Raw genomic sequence first — 19,215 nt, 5'->3', positions numbered from 1 at the left:
TTGACTTCTTGCTGCACATTGGTGGAAAGAAATTTGTCTTTGGACGGTATTCAAAGTGGGCAATATCGTATCAGCTACTTGTTACGCTCCCTGCCTGACGCTCAGTTTAGTTGACTTCAATGGAACTGAGTATCAAGTGTGTTGTGTAACGGGCGTCCAATACAATACCACTCGTTTAACATCTCTGCCTGGCAAACCTCTTCCCTGGCTTTTCCTCAAAGCTAAGCTTGTTGGGAACAGCAAGCATCAGGACTGGGGAGAGGTTTACAGTTGTTTAGTGATTGAAGGTTCCTCAGTAACTCTGCAAGTTGCTTCACTTGAACTTTAATCAGAGGATGCTAATCACGGAGAATTCACAGTGAGCTTTCAGCACAAACGAGTAGGTGGACCAGGTCGGGGACAGGCAACCAAAGCATTTGAATTGAAGGATGGAGTGATAACAGTTGCTTGCAAAGAGCTGGCTGGCTGCTCTTTCAACTAGATGGAGCTGAGCAGTAACTAAGTGGTGGGCGGCACTTCTGCAGCTATGGCCTTCACACAAGTTCAATGAAAACTGAATCATCAGCTCCAGAAATTTGAGTAACTAGCTTTAAACTGGTGAGGTGGGGTTTATTTCCAAAATGTGGGAATGTTGGGAACAGTCCTCTCAAATACTCTTTTCTCATCTTAGTGAAAAGCTCTGTTCAATTTTAACCACATTTCACAGATGACTTCCCTTAGTCAGACACCGTTTTTCACAAAGGGACAAGCCACTATATTTTTATGCAATCCTTCCTTAGTGCTTGAAATGATTGATGGACCCTGAAGAACTAGTTGTGCTGATGCTGACCTTTGGGTTCATGATTGCTATTTGATTGAAAGTGTTTTCCCTCCATCAGTTGGAGCATTTTAACTGTGGTGGGCTTTTAATTATCAGTAACTCGAGTTCTCATCACAGTAAAATTGACATAAGTTTATGGAGTCTAGAGAGTTCACCTGGATTTCTGGCTCTGCTGCTGAGGGTCTATAATCAACCCTCACACCTATTAAAACTAAAGACGTGCATTTATGTAGTGCCTTTCACAACCTCCCATGGTGCTTTATAGCCAGTGATGTACTTTTTTGAAGTTACATAGGATTAAATAGGAAATACGGCACCGAAACAGGCCATTCAGCCCAACTATCCATGCTTATGTTTATGCTCCACTCGAGCCTTCTCTCATCTTTCTCATCTAAACCTACCATCATAACCCTCTATTCCATTTTCTCTCAGATGCTTATCTAGCTTCCTCTTAAATGCATCTATACGACTCACTTCAACCACTCTCTATGGTAGCGAGTTGCACATTCTCATTACCCTTTGGGTGAAGAAGTTTCTACTGAATTCCCTATTGGATTTCTTGGTGACAATCTTATATTGATGGACCCTAGTTATGCTCTTCCCCACAAGAGGAAACATTCTCTCTGTATCCACGCTATCAAAACCTTTCAGAATTTTAAAGACCTCTATTAGATCAGCCTTCTTTTTCAACAGAAAAGATACCCAGCCTGTCAATCCTTTCCTGATATGTACGCCCATACATTTTTGGTATTATCCTTGTAAACCTTCTCTACACACTCTCCAGTCCCTCTATGTCCTTTATATGATATGGCAAACAAAACTGTGCGCAGTGCTCTGTGTCGTCTAACCAAGGCTCGATACAGGTTTAGCATAACTACTTTTCAATTCTATCCCTCTAGAAATAAAGCCCAGTGCTTGGTTTGCTTTTATTTAATGGTCTTGCTAACCTGTGGCGCAACTTTTAATGATTGGTGTGTTTGTACTCTCTTTGTTCTTCTCCCCCCACCTAGATTTGCACCTTCTAAGTAATAAGTGACCTCCCTATTCTATCTACCAAAATGTACTACCTCACATTTATTTGTGTAGAATTTCATTTGCCAATTATTTGCCCATTGTGCAAGTTCATTAATGTGCTCCTGTGATTTGCTGCAGAGTTCCTCATTATGGACTATTCCCCCCACCCCCGAATTTGGTGTCAGCTGCAAATTTAGGAATTGTGGGCTGGATTTTATGGCCCCGCCCGCCACTGGGTTTGTCCGGTCCTGCTGATAGTCAGTGGACTTTTGGCTGGGCTGCCGAATCTCCACGACAGGTCCCAGCACGATGGAGCTGGAAAATCCCAACCTGTGTTTCTGATTCCAAAGTCCAAATGATTAATATAAATTGTGAACAGCAGCGTTCCTAGATCTGATCCTTGTTGAACACCACTTCCCACCTTCTGCCACTCTGAATAACTACCCTTTATTCCCGCTCTCTACTTTCTGCCTTGAAGCCAGCTAGCAATCTATTCTGCCATTTGTCCCCTGACTCCCCATTCTCTGACATTATTCATGACTATATTATGGGGTACCTTATTGAAGTTCTTTTGAAAATACAAATAAATTACATTCACTGCATTACCATTGTCTACCCTCTCTGTTAGCACCTCATAAAATGCAATAATAGTGAAGCAAGATTTTCTCTTTCAAAATCCACGCTGACTATTTGTGGGGATGTGGTGGCTTAGTGGTAATGTCACTGAACTAATAATCCAAAGGACCAGGCTAATGATCTTGGTTCAAATCCCACCACGGCAATTAATAAATCTGGAATTCAAAGCTAGTCTAATGGTGACCACAAAACGATTGTCAATTATCATAAAAACCCATATGGTGCACTCCTGTCCTTGAGGGAAGGAAATCTGCCCTCCTTGTCATGTCTGGCCTACATGTGACTCCAAGCCCACAGCAATGTGGTTGGGTCTTAACTGCCCTCTGAAATGGCCTAGCAAGCCACTCAGTTGTATCAAAACCACTACAAAATCTAAAAGGAATGAAACCGGAGAGGCCACCCGACATTGACTGGAAATGACAACAGCAGACTCAGCCCTGTCGGCCCTGCAAAGTCCTCCTTGCTAACATCTGGGGGCTTGTGCCAAAATTTGGAGAGCTGTCCCACTGACTAGTCAAGCAATAGCCTGACATAGTCATACTCACAGAATCATATCTTACAGATTATGTCCCAGATCCCACCATCACCATCCCTGGCTATGTCCTGTTCCACCAACAGGACAGACTCAGCAGAGGTGGTGAGGGAACCATCAAGAAGGAAAAACCTATTTGACCTCATCCTCACCAATCTACCTGTCGCAAATGCATCTGTCCATGACGGTATTGGTAGGAGTGACCACCGCACAGTCCTTGTGGAGACAAAGTTCCGTCTTCACATTGAGGATACCCTCATCATGTTGTGTGGCACTAAGAATGTGCTAAATGGGATAAATTTTGAACAGATCTAGCAATTCAAAACTGGACATCCATGAGGTGCTGTGAGCCATCAGCAGCAGCAGAATTGTATACAACCACAATCTGTAACCTCATGGCCTGGCATATCCTCCACTACCATCAAGCCAGGGGATCAACCCTGGTTCAATGAAGAGTGCAGGAGGGCATGCCACGGGTAGTGCCAGGCATACCTGAAAATGACATGTCAAAATGGTGAAGCTACAACACAGGACTATTTGCGTGCCAAACAATGTAAGCGGCATGTGATGGACAGAGCTAAGAGATCGCACAGCCAAAGGATCAGAACTAAGCTCTGATGTCCTGCCACAACCAGTTGTGAATGGCAGAGGACAAGTAAACAATTAACTGGAGGAGGAGGCTCCACAAACATCCCCATCCTTGTTATGACGTGACAGATGGTATGTGCCAGGCACATCAAATCCACAAGGGAAACTTGATCATGACTGTTTTGCAATTTGTATTTTATTTTGAGATGCGTGCCCTGAATTCAGAAGTAATAAGACTACCACGACTTCAGAGGTTTTTAGAAAGCTAAATTACACATTTATTAACAAAAGAAAAGATTTCAAGCACGTACATAGGCCTACAAATTACTACTATAATAACTCCTAAAATCCCTAAATAATCTGGCTCCCAATTACACCTCCGTTAAGGCAACAGTAAAAACAAATAGATTTAAACAGACCCAGGGAAAGCAACACAATATCCTCAAGAGAGTGTTTCAAAGTGAGTTTTCTCAGCTTCAGTTCCTGCAGACAGCAACTTGATGAACAGAGGCTGGAGGCTTTTCACACTTGTGTTAGATCTTAGAATGTCTTCTCCTCTTACACATAGCCTCAACTCCTTTATACATGTTTCTACATTTTAATGCAAATTCCATTGTTCCCATATGTTTTTGCAACTTATCTCGTAATATAAATCTTTCATAGTACTAATTTTATTAGTAACTTTGGGTAAAATAAACACACTGTTTGGCTTAGCTTCTTCTGGCTAGGTGTAACATCTTACCATCCCTTTGAAATTCAAACTGCTCTGCTTTATCTAAAATGCAAATTTTCCTTTCACTATCAATGCAAAAGACGAGGCTGAAGCAATTACAGCCACCTTCAGCCAGAAGTGCTGAGTAGATCCATCTAGGCCTCCTGCTGAGTTCCCCAGCATCACAGATGCCAGTTTTTGGCTAACTCGATTCACTCCACGTGATATCAAGAAATAGTTGAAGGATACTGCAAAGACTATGAGCCTTGACAACATTCCAGCAATAGTACTGAAGACTTGTGCTCTAGACCTAGCCATGTCCCTAGCCAAGCTGTCCCAGTTACGCTACAACACTGGCATCTACCCGGCAAGGTGGAAAATTGCCCAAGTATGTCCTGTCCACAACAAGCAGGACAAATCCAACCCGGCCAATTACCACCCCATCAGTCTACTCTTGATCATCAGTGCTATCAAGTGGCACTTGCTTCGCAATAACTAGGTCACTGATGCTCGGTTTGAGTTCTGCCAGGGTCACTCAGCTTCTGACCTCATTACAGCCTTGGTCTAAACATGGACAAAAGAGCTGAACTCCCAAGGTGAGGTGAGAGTGACTGTCCTTGAACAAGTGTGGCATTAAGGAGTCCTAGCAAAACTGGAATCAATGTGAATCGGGAGGGGAAACTCTCTGCTGGTTTGTGTCAAAACCCAGCACAAAGGAAGTTGGTTGTGGTTCTTGGAGATCAATCATCTCAGTCCCGGGACATCACTGCAGGAGTTCCTCAGGGTCCTAGGCTCACCGGCTTCAGCTGTTTCATCAATGACCTTCTTTCCATCATAAGGTCAGAAGTGGGGAAGTTCGCAGTTGATTGTGTAATGTTCAGCACCATTTGTGACTCCCCAGATACTGAAGCAGTCAGTGTCCAAATGCAGCAAGAACTGGACAATATTCAGGCTTGGGCTGATAAGTGGCAAGTAATATTCGTGTCACACAAGTGTCAGGCAATGACCATCTCCAACAAAGCGAGAATCTAACCGTCGCCCCTTGATATTCGATGGTATTGACATTGCTGAATTCTCCACTATCAACATCCTGGGCGTTATCATTGACCAGAAACTGAACTGGACTAGCCATATAAATACTGTGGCTACAAGAGCAGGTCAGGGGCTGGGAATCCTGCAGCAGGATTTCTGAAGGAGAGTATCTATCTCCACTTGGAAAGGCAAGGTTTGATCATGGATAGTCAGCATGGCTTTGTTAGAGAGAGGTCATGCCTAACAAATTTGATTGAATTTTTTAAGGAGGTGACCAGGTGTGTAGATGAGGGTAGTGCAGTTGATGTAGTTTATATGGATTTCAGCAAAGCCTTTGACAAGGTCCCACATGGGAGACTTATAAAGAAGGCAAAGGCACATGGGATACAGGGTAATTTGATAAGATAGATTCAAAATTGGCTTAATTGTGGGTGGAAGAGGGTGATGACAGAGGGATGCTTTAGTGAATGGAAGCCAGTGTCCAGTGGCATACCACAGGGATCTGTGCTGGATCCCCTATTATTTGTCATTTATATAAACGACATAAATGACTATGTGGGGGGTAAGATTAGTAAGCTTGCGGATGACACAAAGATTGGTTGGGTGGTTAACAGTGAGGTTGAGTGTCTTGGGCTACAGGAAGATGTAGACAGGATGGTCAAATGGGCAGATAAGTGACAGATGCAATTTAACCCTGAAAAGTGTGAGGTGATACACTTTGGAAGGAGTAATTTGACAAGGAAGTATTCAATGAACGGCATGGCACTAGGAAGTTCTGAGGAACAAAGGGACCTTGGCGTGTGTGTCCATAGATCTCTGAAGGCGGAGGGGCATGTTAGTGGGGTGGTGAAAAAGGCATATGGGACACTTGCCTTTATCAATCGAGGCATAGATTACAAAAGTAGGGAGGTCATGTTGGAGTTGCATAGTACCTTGGTGAGGCCACAGCTGGAGTACTGTGCGCAGTTCTGATCGCCACATTATAGGAAGGATGTGATTGCACTGGAGGGGGTGCAGAGGAGATTCATCAGGATGTTGCCTGGGATGAAACATTTAAGTTATGAAGAGACGTTGGATAGACTTTGGTTGTTTTCATTGGAGCAGAGAAGACTGAGGGGTGACCTGATCAAGGTGTACAAGATTATGAGGGGCATGGACAGGGTGGATAGGGAGCAGCTGTTCCCCTTAGTTGAAGGGTCAGTCACAAGGGGGCATAAGTTCAAGGTGAGGGGCAGGAGGTTTAGGGGGGATGTGAGGAAAAACTTTTTTATCCAAAGGGTGGTGACGGTCTGGAATGCGCTGCCTGGGAGGGTGGTGGAGGTGGGTTGCTTCACATCCTTTAAAAAGTTCCTGGATGAGCACTTGGCACGTCATAACATTCAAGGCTATGGGCCAAGTGCTGGTAAATGGGATTAGGTAGGTAGGTCAGGTGTTTCTCACGTGTCGGTGCATACTTGATGGGCCGAAGGGCCTCTTCTGCACTGTCTGATTCTGTGATTCTGAGTAACTCGCCTCTTGACTCCCCAATGTCTGTCCACCATCTACAAGGCACAAGTCAGGAGTGTGATGGAATACTCCCCACTTGCCTGGATGAGTGCATCTCCAACAACACTCAAGAAGCTGGACACCATCCAGGACAAAGCAGCCCACTTGATTGGCATCCCATCCACCACAATAAACATTCAATCCCTCCACCACAGACGCACAGTAGCAGCAGTGTGTACCATCTCCAAGATGCACTGTAGCAACTCACCACAGCTCCTTTGACAGCACCTTCCAAACCCATGACCTTTACCACCTAGAAGGACAAGGGCAGCAGATGCATGGGAACGCAACCACCTGCAAGTTCCCCTCCAAGTCATACACCATCCTGACTTGGAAATATATCGCCATTCCTTCACTGTTGCTGGGTCAAAATCCTGGAACTCCATCCCTAACACCACATGGACAGCAGCGGTTCAAGAAGGCAGCTCACCACCACCTTCTCAAGGACAACTAGAGATGGACAACAAATTTTGGCCTAGTCAACGATGCCCACATCCCATGAACAAATAATAAAAAAAATAATTTCTAGACGTTCTTCTATTCTCACTTTTAGTAAGAATTCCACTATTTTTCCTACACTGTTGTTAAGCTAACTGGCATATAATCCCTTGGACATGTTCTGTTCCCCTTCTTAAATATGGAATTATAGTAGCTTTCAGGCAGGTCGTAATGCCACTGCTATCTTTTCCCTAGATTCTTTTAAAATATGTGGATGCAATCCATCTGGAGCAGGCTTTTGATCCCCTTTGAATTTGTTTAGTTTATTCAATGCATCTTATTGGTTTTGTATTTTAAATGTATTTATCTCATTGCTCATCTCATCATCAATGTCATGTCTACCTGTTTTATCTAAAGCACTAAAGTACTAAAGCAAAATAAATATTTAATATTTTTGTCATCTCTGTATTGTTAGCTGTGGTATTATCTTGTCTATCCCTTAATGGTCTTTCTTATTTCCCCTTTCAGCTTTCGCTTTTATTGCCTGTACCTGTAAAATATAAAGTCGTGCCTGTAAAATATTTTATTATTTTGTTTTATACTCCTTGATAAAGAGGAACGATGAAGTTAAATTGTCTTCCTAATTGTTTTTTTTACTTGTCTCCTAATTTCTTTGTATTTTCTCTTATCATGCACTCTTCTGCTCCCTGTGTTTAATGTATGGCTCTTTCCTAACCCTCTGTTGTTCCCTTATGTCTCTATTCATCCATGAAGTCCTTTTAGTGTTTAGTTTGTCTCTTTCTTTTAGCAGAATATATTTTCCCTGCACTCTGAACACCATTTTAAATGCTTCCCATTGTTGTTGTACACCATTGTTTGCCAGTACAGTTGCCCATTTTATTTTCTCAAGTTCTATACAAAGGAGAATACAGAATCTGCAAAGGGATATAGATAGGTTAAGTGAGTGGGCGAAAGATTGACAGATGGAGTACAATGTGGGGAAATGTGAGGTTGTCCATTTTGGCAGGAAGAATAGAAAAGCAGAATATTATTAGAATGGAGAGACATTGCAGAATGTTGCAGTACAGGGGGATCTGGGTGTCCTTGTACATGAATCGCAAAAAGTCAGCATGCAGGTACAGCATTTTAATTAATTTGGAAAGCAAATGTAATGTTGGCATTTATTGCAAAGGAGGTGGAGTATAAAAGTAGGCAAGTCTTTCTACAACTGTACAGGGCCATGGTGAGACCACACCAAGAGTACTGTGTACAGTTTTGGTGTCCTTACTTAAGGAAGGATATGACTTGCACTGGAAGCAGTTCAGAGAAGGTTCACTTAGCTGAGTCCTGGGATGAAAGGGGTTTGTCTTATGAGGAAAGGTTGAGCAGGTTGGGTCTATACTCATTGGAATTTAGAAGAATGAGAGGTGACTTTATTGAAACATATCAGATTCTGAGGGGAAAACTCAGCAGGTCTAACAGCATCTGTGGAGAGAAAAACAGAGTTAACGTTTTGAGTCCGTATGATTCTTCTCCAGAGCTGAAGACTCTTCTTTCACTCTGAAGAAGAGTTATACGGACTCAAAATGTTAACCCTGTTTTTCTCGCCACAGATGCTGTTCGACCTGCTGAGTTTTTCTAGCATTTTCTGTTTCTGTTTCAGATTTCCAGCATCCGCAATACTTTACTTTTAAGATTCTGAGGGGGTTTGACAGGGTAGATGCTGAGAGATGTTATGTTTTGTGGGAAATCTAGAACTAGGAGGCACAGTTTAAAAATAAGGGGTCTCCCATTAAAGATGGAGATGAGGAAGAATTTTTTTCTGAGGGTCACCAGCCTTTGAAATTCTCTTCCCCAGAGAGCAGTGGAGGCTGGATTATTGAATATATTCAAGGCTGAGTTAGGCAGATTTTTGATCGACAAGGGAGTTGAGGCTTATGGGGTACAGGTAGGAAAGTGGAGTTCGGGCCACAATCAGATTGGCCGTGACCTTGTCGAGGTGGCAGAGCAGTCTCAGTGGGCTGAGTGGCCTACTCCTGCTATTTCTTATGATCTTAATCTTCCCCTCAAAGTCAGCTTTTATCCAAGCTATTAACTTGGTTTTCATCATACTATGTCCTTCTCTATCACCTTAAAGTCTAAACTGTAGTAACTGTTGTGATGTAAGAAACACGGTGGTCAATTTGCACACAGGAAGCTTCCGCAAAGGAATTTAAAAATGACACATTAGACTGTAATGAGTGCTCTGTACATAAGTACTTAACACTGAGTTCACTCCCTTCCAGTAATGTTTCTGCTTGATCTGATTTCAGTGCAGTGCACATTCATTGACTACTTTTGAACTCCCTTTCAGCAACTTCAATCTTGAAGAAGCAGAAGCGGCTGAGAGCCAAGAACGTTCGTTTCGACCAGGTCACTGTTTACTACTTCACACGTCGCCAAGGCTTCACCAGCGTGCCAAGTCAGGGAGGCAGCTCCCTTGGCATGGCCAGGCGCCACAACTGCATCCGCAGGTACACGCTGTGTGAGTTTGCACAGGAGCAGGAGCACCTTCATCGGGAAATGCTCCGTGACCACTTGAAAGAAGAGAAACTCAATGTGCGCAAAATGAAGGTAAAAGGCTTGCCTGTTTGGGGCTGTTGTTGGCAAGGGTGGCTTTCCCTCCTCTCTTGCCCTTCCCTACATTTCCTCCAATGTAAATTCCTTCTGAATAACTTACCCTTTTGAGTTGAATGAAATGTAATTACAGGTCACTGAAAATTCCATACATTGTACCTAAATGTAAATCTGGACTGAGTGGAACCTTGGCAGCCACTTTCCCAGAACTCCGAAGGTTCCGTCACCACGTTTTCGGCAATGTATAGAAACTGAGTCATCCTAGGCAGCATGAAGCCTTGGTATCATCTAATTTAATTATTTCATGTTCAAAAAGATAGTGATTATGTTACTGGACTAGTAATCCAGAGGCCTGGACAAATGATCCAGAGACATGAGTTCAAATATTACCATGACAGCTGACAAATCTGGATTTAAAACGCTGGTACCTTAATGGTGACCATGAAACTGTGGGACTGTTGTAAAATCCCATCTGGTTCACGAGTGTCCTTTAGGGAAGGAAATCTGCTGTCCTTACCTGGTCTGGCCTACATCCAGATCCACAACAATGTGGTTGACTCTTAACTGCCCTCTGAAATGGCCTAGCAAACCACTCGGATGTACCAAGCCGCTTGCAGTGCTTCAAGAAGGTTGCTCATCACCATCATCTTGATGGACGGGCAACAAGTGCTGGCCTTCCCAATGATGTCTGCGTCCTGAGAATGATTTTTTAAAAATGTTTTTAAACTGAATGCAAATGCCCTTAAGTTCATCAAACCAGTCTCCCTTTATGAAGTGAACTGGACTTAATTGAGGGTAACAGTCTGAGTCCACACTGGGCCAAAGAGAATGCCATTAGGGCGTTGTACTGGAAGGTTGCTTTCCCTATATCTCAGAAGTGCCTTGGCTGACACAGGATGTACTGAAAGTATTTTAGTGTATGAAGAGAGCAAAATGCTGTGAACGGGTTTTGAAGCACTTCGAGGGTTAGTGGAAGTGGAAGCAGAAACAAAATGCAGTCTAACCTGAATGGTAATAAGTGGATGAAGGAAATGGGGATATGGGGACAGGGTGAGTAAATGTGATTAGGGCTATTTGTTTGTTTGAAAGGTTGCAGCACCTTGTGTTTTTACGAATGAATTGTCCATCAAAATTACTTGTCACAGTTTAACCTCCTAAGTACACCAACCTGCAAACCTTTTCCAGAAAAGAAACTTCACTGTCATTTAGCTCAGGGTGAATCACAACATGCTCCTAAAAAAGGAAAACCCCTTCTTACAACACGTCCCACTCCCATGAATGCCATGGGATCCCGGCCTCTTCTCTTGGACTGTGTTTGACCTATATATGGATTTAGTGAGTGGAATGAAAGGTCCTTGCTTTCAATCTTAGAAGGTGGAGCGAGGTGTAAATGTATGTAGCTGGAGTTTTGGCAGGTGCTCACATTTCTGACCCATGGCTGATTTCACTAGCAAAATGTAAATTATTTTAGGACACAGAGTACTGTAGCAATGCAGTTATATAATGCAGCTGCATGTCCAAGCACAAGAGTCCAGGAGTCCAAACAGGAGATTTTTGAATATTTTTAAGTGAGAACTTGGCAAGTTTGCTCCTCGTTTTGCCTTGTCTGTTCATGAATGTTTGAAGACCTGATTGTTCTTTAATAGTATTGTTATGTGTACGGAACAAAATGTTACAGTTGCACTTAGCAGAACGTAGTGTTGATCTCTCAGGTCATTTTGTTTAATAAATGGAGGAGCTGAGCTTATTAGCATATTGTCACATTACAACGCCTCAATCTCATTTTCTGATACACTTTCCCATTTCTACATGCTCTGCGTCTTTTTTAAAATGACCATTACTATTTGGAGTCCTTCTACAAAGTCTGAAGGACTTTTCAGCACCTTGGAAACAAATGAGCTCTGGTAGCTTCTCTTTGTAAGCATGGCTGAGACTCCCAGTATCTGGTAGGATTTTCGACATCAATTAAGATTCTTCAAATCTTAACAGAACTTTTAAAATCAGCATAATCTAAGATTACCAAATCTTGGTTCCCACACACACTGTTTACGCTTGACATAAGCCTTACCTATTTCCCTCCATTTCCTCAGGGAAGAAGTCACCTGCTTCTCTTCAAAACAACGCCATGGGGATCTGAGATGGCAGACAGAGCCTTGGTTTAACATCTCATTCGAAAGGGGGAAAATGTAGGAGGAAACAGCTGAGGGGTGAAATTGGGAGCAGTTTGAACTGAGAGGGAAGTGGGCAGGAAGGGTGCCAGATAAATTGGGAGTGGGTGGATGGGGGAGAGTGTTAGTGTGAATGTTGTCTGGAGAGGGAAATAGAATAAGAGTACCATCTTGAACTGGGAGGGCTGGGGAAGGAGCATATCTGTGTAAACAGGCTAGGGTTCTGGAGTGGATGCAGTGTGTCTGTGAACTGTGGTGTTGGGAAGGAAGGTGGGAGAGTGATTAACTGAGATAATTTTGTGGGAAATTATGGATTGGCTGGTCTTTTGAAAACTGAAATGCCACTTTGTTTTTCCTGTTTTCTATACGAGTAAAGATTGATCAGTTGTGTATATAAAAAGATGTAAAATCAACTAGAATGTGTCGCTTTTAGTGTAATAAATTCAAACCATCCCCTCCCATCCGATAGATAACAGCATGTGTGCAGAGAGGGGCTGTATTTGGACCTAGTGTGCACATTCTAAATTTGCCATTACAGTCTGGACTAAAGTCAGATTCTCTGTGCTATTATTTTGTTTTTTTTTTAAAAATTCCAGCTTTCTTCTGATTATAGATTCCCTTCCATTGAGAGAAAGAAGTTTAAGATGTAAAGAAAAACAATTCATTCCAAAATGGTAAATAGCAAGTAGTTTTCAATAAAATTCAGTAAATGTAAAGGAAAAAATTGCAATGCCGATGTTTGTTGTAGACCCTAAAATACTACACCAGGTTGTGTCAGAAACAAGTACTTTCCAGGGATAGCATTTTTGCAGACTCCCTTGGAAAATAAATGTACCTTTAGTATTTGTATTTCGACCTCCAGCCTGTCAGTACTTAGTGTTTTTTTCTCCTTCAATACTAGTGGAGGAATGTTTGTTATACCTAGAGGTTAAGGTCCAACTACTTGTTCTTGTGTGTCATAGGCTGATAGCCAAGGCTGTACTTGAGTTATCAGCTTTTTGGGGGCTAGGTCAGTGGTTGCTAGGTTTCCAGATTGCCATGGATATAGTCTCACAGGAGAGTTTTGATTTATAGTATTGTAATTTATTGCAATTTAATCTCCACCTTCTTGCTTTCCATCCCCTAAACCTGAATCGAATAGATGGAGCACCATGTTAGGATGAAGACATGTTGATTTTGGTGGCCTAAATGATTACAAAGATGGAGGCTGCCTTTTCAGGGTGCAATGTGCACATCCATAGGATTGTTGGCGATGTTGATCGATCTCCTTCATGTCCCTCCCTCACCAATATATTCATTGTAAGATCCTAGGCTGTAATCTGCAGACTGATGCCCTTACTTGAGAGGAATTGGTCTCTTTCTTTTCCATGTTTTTAACCAGAGATTAGTCCTCAGCCACTCTGTCTAGTAGCCTGTTCTAAAATTGTTATTAAGTGACACAGTTCAGTTATTGAGATGAACTTTCAAATCTGAGTCTTGTGGTTGGGATTCCAGTGCTGTAGCACAACAGTTAGTGATCTTCATCAGCAATTCATTCAGTGAATTTACTTGGTAATGGACACTATCTCTTGCAGTATGAATGCATTGGCAGTGCATAGGGTTGTCAACCCTTCAGGATTATCCTGGAGTCTCCAGGAATTGAAGATTAATCTTCAGGACAGCTGAGAAGAAAAATCACCAGGATATTAGAAAAAAAGCAAACCATTTCTTTCAGAAGTTTTTTTTAGTTCTAAAAATGTAAGAGTTGTGGAAGAAAAGGCTATTGATTGACAGTCAAGAATCATCCAATTGGGTAATGAGTTTGTTCGCTTTTCAGTTGGCTGTGGGAGGGGCTGACGTCACAAGAATGGACATGTTATGCAACCAATGGTGGGAACGTGGGGTGGGGAAATTGCAGGGAGGAGACCATGGGATGAAACCTCCAGGAATACATCCTTTGAGAGTTAGAAACCCTAGCAGTGTAAGATGAGGAATGCTGGAAGTATTGCACCAATACATACAACATAGGTCTCATTATTTGTACCACAGATACCTGACCATAAACCATTCTAAACTTTTCTCAACAGTTGACCAAAAACGGTACAGTTGAGTCGGAGGAAGCCAATGTACTCACCATTGATGATGTTTCTGATGATGACATTGATGTGGACAGTATTGAGGTAGATGACTATTTCTTTTTACAACCACTACCCACAAAAAGGCGAAGAGCTTTATTACGTGCATCGGGCGTCAACAGGATTGATACCGAGGAAAAGCATGAGCTGCGAGCCATTCGCTCGTCCAGGGAGGAATGCGGGTGCGACTGTAGGTTTTACTGTGATCCTGAAGTGTGCCCCTGTAGCAAAGCGGGAATCAAATGCCAGGTAAGGTCAAAATTTATGGCCAATGGAAATGACTATTATACAACCTCAGGAGATCCATTCATCTTTTGTTTTATGTAAACCCTTGTGTTGAGAAGAGTCTGATATCAAATGGCTGATGTTGATTGTCTAAATAACAAACTCTTAAGGCTACAGCACAAATTTGAAATCTTTGCCTGGAAAAGGAACTTGGCTACTGCATGCTGTCTAACACCAGTGTTCGCCTCAAGAATAGCAGAAGAAAAATCCAATTGGTTGTGCTAACGTTTTCGGTATACCCCTTTAAATAATTCTTCCAGGGGGAATTGCTTGTTTCCTGTGGGATTCTCATCCCATCTCTCTTTGCACCAATTAAAAATTCTAATTCCTTCTTCTTCTGAAGAGGCTGAGAAATTGGCATCATGAGCGCAAAATGGCCCAAACTCAATTAAATCTGGCATGGGTTCACTATCAGTTTTGAGGTGTAACCAGTGACCAACTTCAGCCCCACTTACTCTTGCTGGGTCACAGTTCTGGTAGCTGCCTCACAGTGAGTTGTTGACAGCCATTTTCACCAAGCCAAGCAAGCCTGATACTCATCTCAAAGAAAATCCCTGCATCTGTGTTTTCCAGCAAGGCCCACTGAATAGTAACCAGGAATCATGGCTATTTTTTCCTCCTTTCCTTGGCCTGGAAACAAAATAGCAATTTGTAGCACTGCACTGGTATTGTGGCTAAGATCTGTTTAGTGCAGACCAGGGATATAATAAAACTTTTAGCAAGTTCTATGGGTAAAATTTAACTGTGAGCAACAATTCTTGAAAAGAATTGACAGTTGTAAGCTTTAAGCCCTTCTGTTCAACCTCACTTAGACTGAAGACGTTATTCTCTCATTTTTAAATCTCCAGCATTGAAACTAGACAGTTTGGTTGCACGAAAGCAAAAGGGGACATGGGTTCAATTCTTGCCTTCTGGGTAGTCTGAACAGGATTCCTGTGCAGGTCTGAAGGAATATCCAAGCAGCTCCTTTCCAAATATTGAGGCCATGCAGCAATCAGAATGGCAATATTGATAGTTCTGGGCTTTGCTGTCTGTAACCACAGACTGAACACTGCTGTGCATAGTGAAAATTGAGTAGCTCTGCTGGTGCTCCAAGTACAATTAGGCAAAGTAACTCCAGTGATAAACTGGGTTTCAGTAGTCCTTGCTAATACTTGCATTGCATCTTCTACCCTACAGAAATTGAGTTCATCCAAAGCTCTGTTGCCCTTGTCCTAACTTGCACAGAGTCCTGTTCATCCATCACCCACTGTGCTCGCTGACCTACATTGGCTCCTGGTCCAGCAGTTTATTGGTTTATAAAATTCTCATCCTTGTTTTCAAATCTCTTCATGGCCTCACCCCCCCACTGCCAAAACCCCCACCTTACTGTAACCTCCTCCAGCCCTACAACCATCCAAAGATCTCCACACTTTTCCAATTCTGGTTGCTAGCACATCCCTGATTTTAATTAATCCACCATCGCCAGCTGTCCCTTCAGCTGCCTGGGGCCCTAAGCTGTGGAATTCCCTTCCTAAATCTCCCTGCCTCTCTCTCCTCTTAAGACACTCCTTAAAACCTATCTCTTTGACCAAGCTTTTGGTCATTGACCTAATATCTCCTTATGTGGCTTGGTGTCATATTTTGTTTGATAATCAGTGTTGTGAAGCACCTTGGGACATTAAGGTGCTATATCAATGCCATATAAATGCAAGTTGTTCATGATGTTGGTTGTCCTGATGAGGACAGCCTCAAATTTAACCCCGGCTGATGGCACATTACGGCCAGTAATGAATTTTAATCACAGGCTCTGTATTGGATTGTGGACAAGCTATGATCCTTTAGTCAGAAGGGAAAGTTATCATGGGTTAGTCTTCAGACAGGCTCTGGAGATGCTGTTGGCTGCACCTGGAATGCTTTCATGTCTGGTCAGGGAAAGTGATTTCAGAAGCAATGCACTTACAGTTTTTAAAGGGTGATTTTTACTTCAGATTAATAAGCTGTCAGCTGTGTGGGTTAGAGGTAATGTTGCTTCATTAAATACATTTGGTTACAATCAGCACTCCAAGCAGACTTCTTTAAATGATTAAACATTAAAACTAGTTATAGGAATAATGTAGGTGTCCTCATAAATATCCTGAATATTGTTGCTTGTAGCTAATTGCACCAAAGAAACTCTAAACAGGTGTGAGAAGCCTAGGAAATCTTGAGCTCATCTTGCCCGTTGTCCAAACTATTTTCTAAGCAGGTCCTTGGACATGACACTAACTCCCATGACCCTTGAAATATAGATGTTTTCCCAATATCTTAATTTCCTGCTTCCTACTTTGAACAAAGACCAACTCAAGCATTACATTAAATGCCCACAAAAGCATGTCCGTTTGACTGGGACTGTGTGCTTAAGCCCCAGTTTAGGTAATTGAAAAACTTCACAATGAGATTGCAAGCGCAGTTAAACAATCATGAAAAGCAAACTCCACATAAGTCAGAGTTCAGCATTGACCCAAGAGGCTGTCAGGAAACAATGAATCGTTTCTCCTCCTGGCAGGTGGCAGTTGGATGACCTCCAGCAGTAACATATCCATGACTGCCCAAAGTTGGTACTGCCCTATCAGCTGTAACATTGACTTTAATATCCACACGGCTGCCCAGCCATTATAGAACTTGAGAACCCAGAATAATGTGCTGATGTCTTGTGCCATGAGTGAGGTTTCTGGTTGCAGGAGACCATCCTGGATCAAATGTCCCCTCTCTGAACCCTGCTAGGACCCCCAACATCTGGCTCTCAGGAGCGATGGTGAATAAAGTGACCAGTTTCTCCATGTTTCTAGTTAAACACATGCTAGACAGCATATGAGGTGCCAGCTGCATTTAAGGCAGCTTCTGTTGGCTGCTGGCAACACTTAGATGTAACTGGGTAAATATCTCCAATTGTAAGTTACTGAAATGTCCATGAGGAAAAAAAGACTTGCATATAGTGCCTTTCACAACCTTAGGATATCCCAAAGTGCTTTACAGCCAATTAAATACTTTTGAAGTGTAGGCTCTGTTGTATTGTTAGGAAGTGCGGCAGCCAATATGTACACAGCAAGATCCCACAAACAGCAATGTGATAATGACTGTGATTTTTTTTTTGGTGATGTTGATTGAGGGATAAATGTTGGCCACAACACTGGGGATATCTCCCTTGCTCTTTGAAATGCAACAATAACAACTTATGTTTATATAACACCTTTGATGTAATTAAATGCCCCAGGGCACTTCACTGGAGTATTAAAATCCAAAATTTGACACCGAGCCACATATGAAGATATTAGGTCAGATGATTAAAAGCTTGGTCAAAGAGGTAGGTTTTAAGGAGTGTCTTAAAGGAGGAAAGTGAGGTAGAGAGGTGTTAGGGAGTGAATTCCAGAGCTTGGGGGCCAAGGCCAACTGAAGGCACGGCCACCAATAGTGGAGCAATTAAAATCGGGGATGCTCAAGAGGCCAGAATTAGAGGAGCGCAGATATCTCTGAGGCGGATTGCAGGAGATTACAGAGATAGGGAGGGGCAAGGCCATGGAGAGACTTCAAAACAAGCATGAGAATTTTAAAATCAAAATATTGTTTGACCGGGAGTAGGTTAGCGAGCACAGGAGTGATAGAGGAACGGAACTTGCTGCAAGTTAAGGCGAGCAGCAGACTTTTGGATGATTTCAAGTTTATGTAGGGTAGAATGTGGGAGATCAGGATTGCATTGGAATATGCGAGTCTAGAGGTAACTAAGGCATGGATGAGGGTTTCAACGGCAGTTGAGCTGAGACGGGTGAAGTTGGGCGATGTTACAGATGTGGAAATAGGTGGTCTTAGTGTTGGCATAAAGATGAGGTTGAAAGCTCATCTTGGGATCAAATGTGACACCAAGGTTGCGAACAGCCTGGCGTAATCTTAGACTGTTGCCATGGAGTCAGTAGCTAGGGAATGGAGTTTGGAGTGGGGACCAAAAACAATGGCTTCTGTCTTCCCGATATTTAGTTGGAGGAAATTTCTGCTCATCCAGTACTGGATGTCGGATAAGCAGACTGATAATTTAGCAATAGTGGAGGAGTCGAGAGACATGGTGGTGAGGTAGAGCAGGGTGATGTCAATGTACATATGAAAACTTAATGCTGTGCTGAGGGGCAGCATGTAGATGAGAAATAGGAGGGAGCCAAGGATAGATCCTCGTGGGACGCCAGAGGTAACAATGCAGGAGCGAAAAGAGAAGCCATTGGAAGTGATTCTCTGCCTATGATTAAATAAATAAAAATGGAACCAGGTGAGCGCAGTCCCTCCCAGCTGGACGATAGTGGAATCTTTGGAGGAGGATGGTGTGGTCAACCGAGTCAAAGGCTGCAGACAGATCAAGCAGGGAAAGTTTACCTTTGTCACGATCACATAAGATATCATTCGTGACTTTGATGAGAGCCATTACGGTACTGTGGCAGGGGTGGAAACCTGATCGGAGGGATTCAAACGTGGGGTTCCATTGAGTCCATGAAAGACAGCACCTCTGACCATACAGCACACTCTCAGTACTGCATTGGAGTGTCAGCCAAGTTTTCATGCTCAAGTCTCTGGAGTGGGACTTAAACCTACAACCCTGTGACTCAGGTGAGAGTGCTACCAGTGAACCATGGCTGATTCAATGAGTAATCCAGCTTATTGTGGCAAACTATGGATTGGTCCTCCACTTTCAGACAGGTTAGCTGCAGGAT

The 19,215-nt window shown here is 42.8% G+C and overlaps 1 protein-coding gene across 4 annotated transcripts in view; it reads left to right on the top strand.

The window, feature by feature from the left end:
- Nucleotides 1-19,215, top strand: part of LOC121273186 (cysteine/serine-rich nuclear protein 2-like) — an 87,408-nt gene that overhangs the window by 45,567 nt on the left and 22,626 nt on the right. For all 4 annotated transcript variants that reach the window (XM_041180179.1, XM_041180177.1, XM_041180176.1 and 1 more), the window contains 2 exons: nucleotides 9,671-9,930; nucleotides 14,168-14,464. In XM_041180179.1, coding sequence (XP_041036113.1) covers nucleotides 9,671-9,930; nucleotides 14,168-14,464 — 557 coding nt within the window. The remainder of the gene's footprint in view (nucleotides 1-9,670; nucleotides 9,931-14,167; nucleotides 14,465-19,215) is intronic.

Source organism: Carcharodon carcharias, chromosome X (assembly GCF_017639515.1).
Source record: "Carcharodon carcharias isolate sCarCar2 chromosome X, sCarCar2.pri, whole genome shotgun sequence".
In the NCBI taxonomy this organism is placed as follows: Eukaryota; Metazoa; Chordata; class Chondrichthyes; order Lamniformes; family Lamnidae; genus Carcharodon; species Carcharodon carcharias.
This window is presented reverse-complemented; position numbering and strand designations above follow the sequence as displayed.